At 34.6% G+C, this 7,893-nt stretch overlaps 1 protein-coding gene across 2 annotated transcripts; it reads right to left on the bottom strand.

Moving 5' to 3' along the window:
* Positions 1-790: 790 nt before the first annotated feature.
* PTH (parathyroid hormone) lies at positions 791-3,525 on the bottom strand. Of its 2 annotated transcripts, none has more exons than XM_050758849.1 (3): positions 3,386-3,525; positions 1,513-1,603; positions 791-1,409 (listed from the first exon to the last, which is right to left on the bottom strand). In XM_050758849.1, exons 1-3 carry the CDS (start codon positions 3,462-3,464, stop codon positions 1,148-1,150), a joined length of 432 nt encoding a protein of 143 aa, XP_050614806.1. In that variant the 5' UTR covers positions 3,465-3,525; the 3' UTR covers positions 791-1,147. The 2 variants fall into 2 exon arrangements, with proteins under 2 accessions (XP_050614806.1, XP_050614807.1); XM_050758850.1 differs by lacking the exon at positions 3,386-3,525 and adding an exon at positions 3,258-3,344.
* Between the last annotated feature and the right edge of the window lie 4,368 nt (positions 3,526-7,893).

Raw genomic sequence — 7,893 nt, 5'->3', positions numbered from 1 at the left:
ATTTAAATTAGTTTTAAATTAAATTTAAATTTTAAAATCGTTCAAATTGACCAAGGGATTGAAAATAAAAATAAGTAGATAAAAATCAGTCATCAGTCACACTACCCACATTTTATATAAATGAACATGTGGCTACCACATTGGACAACACAGAATATAGAACATTTTTGTCATCACAGAGAGTTCTGTTGGACAGCACTGATCTAAGTACATTAGGGCTCTGTATTTTATACTCCTGCAATATCGTGTGCTGTGCTTACATAGCACTTATCAAACTAAATTATGGATTAATAATATCTGGCTTCTCCATTAAATCTTAGGCCTCATGAAGACAGAAACCATGTCTGTTTTGTTTACCGTTGTATGCTAGTGCCTAAGACAGTACATGACAAATAAATAAACACTAAATAAATATTTGTCAAATGACAAATGAATGAATGAAATTATCTTCTAATAGATATAAACATTCTATTTCTTGCAATTTTGGGTCCAGACTAGAACTATGATTAGTGGGTTTTTATGTAGGGGCAAATACTTTTTTCAAGTTTCAGACCACTTCATGCCCCTTTTTTTTGCTGAGCATTTTATTTCCTTTCCTGAAACCAAGAGGACAACAGTATTTAGCCACTGAAAATTGGGAAACCTCGTACTTTGGTAATACTAAAAGGTTGATGTTCAAAATATCCAAATGTGAAGCACATGATTAAAAAAATACTTTGTATTGTTCTACCTAGTCATGATCAATGTAAACATCTGGGTATCCATCATAACCAAAAAGATATACTTGCAATGAGTGAGAAATACTTCATTTATTTAGACTTATGATCATTACATTTTTGTTTTACATTTTAAGGTAGAAGAGAGGTTTAAAAGTGCAATTTTATTCTTTTATAAATTATGCAATAACATACTTTAAAAAGAATAAACTATAGAAAAGAATAATTAAAATAACTCTTAAATGCATAAAAGTAGAATCAAAATAATCAATTAAAATTGCAGCTATCATGGCTAGTGATGGATTATATGTAGTTTGTTATATCAGAGATATTGGTACTTGGAAATCTTAATAGAGCTTTGAAAAATTAGCAGCATGTATCGTTGCCCTACACTGTCTAGAGCAGAACTCTGACCATATCTATTTTCATTTTCATTGGGATTTAGCTTTAGTTAATACATCCACATCAGCTTTGTCTGCCTCTCCAAGACTTTTTTCATGGCTCTCTACCAAGATATTGTCTTCCTTTTTTCGGGGCCTCTGGGAACCAGCATCTCTGGGAGCTAGAGGAGCTCCAAGGGCAATAAAATTGTGCACATCCTGCAGCTTCTTACGCAGCCATTCTACTCTCTCCATCGAGTTCAGATGTTTTCCCAGGTTATGCATAAGCTGTATTTCACTCACAGATCTCTTCCTGGGAAGAAGAGAAACAGAGAGGGCCACTTCCCATTAGCTCCCCACTTCAAAATGATAAAGTCAACATTAAAAATCCAATTCCCAGGCAAAACAGTACTTACTTAACAGATTTCCCATCTGATTTTGTAAGAAAGCAAATTGCCAACATGACAATCATTACTTTAGCCATGTCTTTTGCAGGTATCATCTTCACTAAAAGGAAAGGCAAAATGGAGGTATTTTAAAATACTTTTAATATTCAAAACTATAGTACACAGAATGCAATACTAACTAATTGGGTTGGTTTTCATGAGAAGCTTTTGGAACCAACCTCTTTATTTTATGGATACACTAGTATACATTATATATACACATAATTTAACTTAGAAATTAGTTTTATGCTCCTAACTATCTTTTGGAGATTTCTTGTGCAAGTTTTAATATATAAATCTTAAGCCACAAGAGGAATGAAAGAGCTTATTTTTGAGAATGCCCCCCCGCACTGCATTTTATGTTGATTATGCCTAAATGCTTATAACTTGCTTGAAAATGGCTAATTTTCTTAATAGTGTAAATTGTTAACACTGTTTATTTACTTAGCAAATCCCTTTCTTAAGTAAACTTCATTTCAGGCATTGTAATAATAACCATAAACACCAAACAAATAGGTGCTAATTTAGAGATTTTCACTAAATTAATGCACATTTCTCCTAGCATTAAAAATAATGTGTCAAAACATTTAAAAATCATCTGATTGATTACTTGTGATATGGATTTTGAGCTTTATCTCTAAATGGAATGCTTGTATTTTATTTATTCAACCTATTTTATTAACAATTATCTTTTAATATAACGTTTGTCTCTTTCTTCGTTTCACATCGATGTAGGATATTCTTGCCTTAATCAGCATTTCAGTACTTGCAAAGACTGTTATTATAGAAGTGCTTTTCCTTAATGCTCAGTGTACTACATTTTAACATACACATAGAGTAGTTATGTTTTACAGGGAAACTCATCATTTAGAAGTAGCATAGGAAATATAATCTGCTACATTTTTGTTTACTCTACAATATAAAGCTATTGATGGAGCAACATGAAAATTTTCTTTTTCTGTTTATGTTAGAAACAAGCACTGTAGCTGGAGGACAGGAGCACTGGAGTCTAATCTTACTTTGTCATATTCATCTAGTGACCTCAGATATCTCTGCTTTGCTTCCTTGTCTTCACAGGAATATGGGCTTCTTATAAGAATATCATGAAAAAAAGCTGAAAAATTGTTGCAAAACACCCTTAAATTCATGTAATACAATTTCATGAAATTAAGGAGATACAGTTTTCAGAATAGAACTGTCATTTATGTGAAAGGAATAAATATTCACTAGTCAAACTGTGCTTGTCCAACTTTAGTATACAGATTGGGCTCTTTATGAGCCATAAAATAAATAATCTAAATAAGAATACTCTGCAGGAAAAATAGAATATTAACTCCACTTAATACATTTATAGTGATTATTTAAACCAGAACTATTCATTCACCATCAGCCTGTTTTATTTCAAAATTTTGATACCAATACTATTATATTAAAGCATAGCATGCCAAATTTTAATGATTTTTTGCTATAATTTCAGATGAGTTTTTAAAAAGCAAGGTATCTCAGAAGACTTTAATCACAATGTATTTTGTGATTTGAGAGTATTTTAATGGTATTAATTTATTTTGTATGTGACATTTTATATTAAACATAACACTCTTAGCATTTTACCTTGAAGAAATAACATGGTATTTGTAGAAATGGTACACATTAAATAATAACTTGATTATCAAAAATCTCATGAGATTCAGAAGTGAATTTTTAAGATTACTTACCATGCAATGTCTTAGAACAAAATCTTCTTTCAGGTATGTTAGGAGCTGATGTTGAGTAAACTAAAGACAACTGATGAATTGGACTGCAGACCCTTAAATGTGACTTTTATATATAGATCTCTGCTTGCCAAGAGAGGCTCTTTTATTGTTACAGATGATGTCACTCCCAATTCTCTGGATCTCACCTATAGGTTCAAAGCAGCACATACACACACCCACAGGGCGGTGCACACTCTTCTTAAGTTTTGGTTAGTTGGATACTAAAAGGAAAACAGCATTTGGCTTGAAAAGGGGCTTATGCAAAGACTTTTAACAAATACAGAATTATGCCACCTAGAAAAATTCTACCTGGATTAATGAATCTGAATTTAAACTGTGAAAAGACTGATTTCAAAGATATATGATAAAGTCATTATCTTACTTGAAAATAAAATCCAAAAATAAGTATATTTGTTATAACCATACTGTTGGTACAATTTTATGATAATAAATCATAGATGTTATGCTTATTTTACAAGCCATTTTCAACCAATCCATGTCACTTCTGGTCATCTTTCAAAAAGATGTAGCCCTTTTCTTAAAGGAATTGTTAAAAATAATTGGAGAAAATTCTCTTGGTACATAATTACTTTAAAAGCTTCAAAAGTGAAATTATTTTAAAATTTATTTAAGTTATATTTTATTTGTGCATCTTAATCTGTAATAACAACATTTGATAAGCACTAACTGCATGCCTAATTACATACATTATCCCACTAGATCTTCACAGCAGTCCTTTAAAGTTAGTACTTAAAGTACTAAAGTAGGTACTTATCCCCATTTTTACATGAGGAAACTTAGGCTTGGAAAGCAGAAAAGATGGAATTCAACAAAGGTCTTTATGACACCCGATTCTTACTACCTCAGTTTCTGCCTAAAAATATAGCCCTTCTTTGAACTCCAGTCTTGACTTTAATTTGCAAAGTCATCTGAAATCACAGCAAAAACTCATTGCAGCATTTTCCCCCAGGAGTTAAGTCTTTATTCTCATGTTCCCTAAGGGATGATGAGAGCCTGCTCCAAAACCTAATGGGGCGTGATGCTGCTACATGTCTGACTTCAAATATTGCTCCAGCAATAATTGCCTGGTCCACCTATCAAAACACGTTGAATGTCTTTGATATATCTAGGACTCCTTTAGACAGCTTTGCTTTCCCACCAAAGATCCGGTTACAGAGTGGGATCTGCTCTCTCAGCTCTGGTCCCATTCTGGCTTCATGTCATCCTTTTCCTACTAGCCATTGTCAAGGTTTGACTCTACCTTAGGTAAGAGCCGATACAAATTTGAATAGTAACCATATGGAGTTTATAATGAGAGATATATACTAGTCCTTCCCTAGGAAATTCTCCGCTCTGGGTAAACCTCACTTAGAGTGTTGCTCCAGGCTCCATTTTAGAAGTAGTAGAGACAAATGGGAACATATATTGAGGATATCAATCAGTTTGGTGAAAATGTTGAAAACTATAACATGAGAAGTAGTTGAATGAAATTAGAAAAGTCTGAGGAAAGAAAGATGGGATGACTTTATAGCTGTGTTTAATTATAGGGTTACCATAAGGAAGGAGTATTCTCTGTGGTTTAAGAAGGAAGAGCTGGGTTCATAGGGCTTAAACTGGACATTATAATTGTCAAAATAAGGAATCAAGTACCTTCTCAAATAATGATTTCTCCATCACTGAGAATATTCAAGTAGAAGGTAGATAAGCATTTATCAGGTGTTCTATGGAGATTCATACATAGATGAAGGTTGAACTAGATAACCAAGAGGTCTCTTTTAACTGTAAAAATCTGTTGTCTTGATCTTTTTAAAGACCTCTTCTGATGTAAACTCTACATGTGATGTTTGTGTATCATTTTTCTGTTATACTCTGTTGAGAAGAAGAATTGGAAATACAAATGGTTTTTCTTTTTTCTTTGAGATGGGGTCTTACTCTATCTCTCAGACTGGAGTGGTGCAGTGGCATGGACATGGCAGCCTCAACTTTCTGGGCTCAAGCAATCCTTCCACCTCAGCCTCCTGAGTAATTGGGGCTATAGGCACACAGCACCGCAACCAGCTAATTTTTAAATTTTTTCTAGAGGCAGGGTCTAGCTAAATTGCCCAGGCTGTCCTTGGCTCAAGTAGTCCTCCCACCTCTCACTCCCAAAGTGCTGGGATTACAGGCATGAGCCACCATACCCAACCACAAATGGATTTTTATTTTCTAACTTTTAAGTTCGGAGGTACATGTACAGGCCTGTTATATAGGTAAACTCATGTTGTGTAGGTTTGTTATACTAATTATATCATGACCCAGGTATTAAGCTTAGTGCCCATTAGTTATTTTTCCTGATCCTCCCCCTCCTTCCACTCTCCATCCTTCAGTAAGCCCCAGTGTCTGTGGTTCCCTTCTTTGTGTCCGTGCGTTCTCATCTTTTAGCTCCCAATTATGAGTGAGACCATGAGATACTTGGTTTTCTGTTCATATGTTGGTTTGCTAAGGATAGTGGCCTCTAGCTCCATCTTGTTCTTTTTTATGGCTGCCTAGTATTCCATAGTATATGTGCACCACATACTCTTTATCCAGTCTACTACTGTTGGGCATTTAGGTTGATTGCATGTCTTTGCTATTGTGAATAGTGCTGCAGTGAACATACACATGCATATGTCTTTATTATAGAATGATTTATATTCATTTGAGTATATACCCAGTAATGGGATTGCTGGATCAAATTTTAGTTCTGTTTTTAGTCTTTGAGGAACCACCACACTGTTTTCCACAATTGTTGAACTAATTTACACACCCACTAACAGTGTATAAGTGTTCGTTTTTCTCCACAACCTCACCCACACCTGTTATTTTTTGGCTTTTTCATAACAGTGATTCTGACTGGTGTGAGATGGTATCTCATTACGGTTTTGATTTGCGTTTCTCTGATGATCAGTGATGTTGAGCTTTTTTCCATATGCTTGTTGGCCACATGTATGTCTTCTTTTGAAAAATGTCTGTTCATGTCCTTTACCCACTTTTTAATGGGGTTGCTTGGTTCTTGTAAATTTGTTTACATTCCTTATAGATGCTGGATATTAGGCCTTTCTCAGATGCATAGTTTGCAAAAATTTTCTCCCATTCTGTAGGTTGTCTGTTTACTCTGTTGATAGTTTCTTTTGCTGTGCAGAAGCTCTTTAGTTTAAGTAGATCTCATTTGTTAAATTTTGCTTTTGTTGTCATTGCTTTTAGTGTCTTCATCATGAAACCTTTGCTCATTCCTATGTCTATAATGGTATTGCCAATGGAGTCTTGTAGGGTTTTTGTAGTTTGGGTCTTTAATCCACCTTGAGTTAATTTTTGTATATAGTGTAAGGAAGGGGTCCAGTTTCAATCTTCTGCATACACAAATGGTTTTATAAACACATTTTGCATTGTTATTATAAAGCCATGCTAAATATTCTGATTTGGAGATTTTTCCCACTTTGGGTAAGCTTGATGTAATTGACAGCCTTCTAGGAGTAATGCAATTACCACTTTCTTGTTCTTCTTCCTCTTACACTTATTTATAGAATAAATTGTCATACCAAGGCAACCACATTATTAAACCAGTTTTACAGAAAAATAAAGCAAACAGTTTAGACAGTGGTTGCTCAAAAAATGTCTATTACCTTAATTGTGGTGATGGCATCACAGGTATAACATGTATGTCCAAACTCATCAAATTGTATACATTAAATATGAACAGTTCTTTGTCTATCAATCGAAACTCAATAAATCTGGTTTTTTTGTTCACTCAAAAAATGCATTGAATACTATCTGCCAGGGGCTGTATTAATCATTGGATAATTGAGACATAATCAATGCCTTGAAATTTAATGCATAATTACAGTATAATATGATAGGTATTATAATAGGGTATGAACAAAGACTTATAAAAGCACAGAAGAGGAAGTGACAATTTCCCTAAAGTTGTTGGAAGCTGTTTTACTGAAAAGCTGAACTGTCCTGAAAGGTGATTGTGTTTTCCATCAGAGAAGGTAGGAAAGGACAGAGGGAACTGCGTGTGCACAGGCATGCACTCAATGAAGACTGAATAGGCGCAGTGGCTCACACTTGTAATCTCAGCACTTTGGGAGGCTGAGGTGAGGGGATTGCTTGAGCTCAGGAGATTGAGACCAGCTTGGGCAACATAGCAAGACCTCATCTCTCCTAAAAGTTAAAAAAAAATCAGCAGGATGTGGTGGTGCGCACCTGTAGTCTCAGATACTCAGGAGGTTGAGGTGGGAGGATCACTTGAACCTGGAAGAAGGAGGCTGCAGTGAACTGTGATCATGCCACTGTACTCTAGCCTGGGCAACAGAGTGAGACCCTGTCTCAAAAAAAAAAAAAAAAAAAAAAAAGACTGAATATTGAGTATGTGCCTGTGGATGGAGAAGGGAAATGGGGAAATGGATGATGAATCCAAAGAAGTAAGATTTGGGTAAATTTTGGAAGGTTATTGTGTGAATGCCAAGGAATTTTGTCTTGCAGTCCTCTCTAAACTCTAAACATGTGCATTAGTAATATTGTTGTGTCCTTCAGATTTTTCAAAGGACTACTTGACCTTCTCACAAAGCAGTAATAT

The sequence above is a fragment of the Macaca thibetana genome, chromosome 14 (genome assembly GCF_024542745.1).
Source record: "Macaca thibetana thibetana isolate TM-01 chromosome 14, ASM2454274v1, whole genome shotgun sequence".
In the NCBI taxonomy this organism is placed as follows: Eukaryota; Metazoa; Chordata; class Mammalia; order Primates; family Cercopithecidae; genus Macaca; species Macaca thibetana.
The sequence above is the reverse complement of the archived record's forward strand: the minus strand, read 5'-3'. Positions and strand labels throughout refer to the sequence as shown.

What these genes read in the sequence shown, in the direction of transcription:
- PTH (XM_050758849.1), bottom strand. Translation starts at nt 3,464, where the DNA reads ATGTGCTGCTTTGAACCTATAGGTGAGATCCAGAGAATTGGGAGTGAC. An exon ending in CAATAAAAGAGCCTCTCTTG is followed by an intron (nt 1,604 to 3,385) that starts GCAAGCAGAGAT and finishes CTTTCCTTTTAG; the next exon opens with TGAAGATGATACCTGCAAAA. An exon ending in TCAGATGGGAAATCTGTTAA is followed by an intron (nt 1,410 to 1,512) that starts GTAAGTACTGTT and finishes TCTTCTTCCCAG; the next exon opens with GAAGAGATCTGTGAGTGAAA.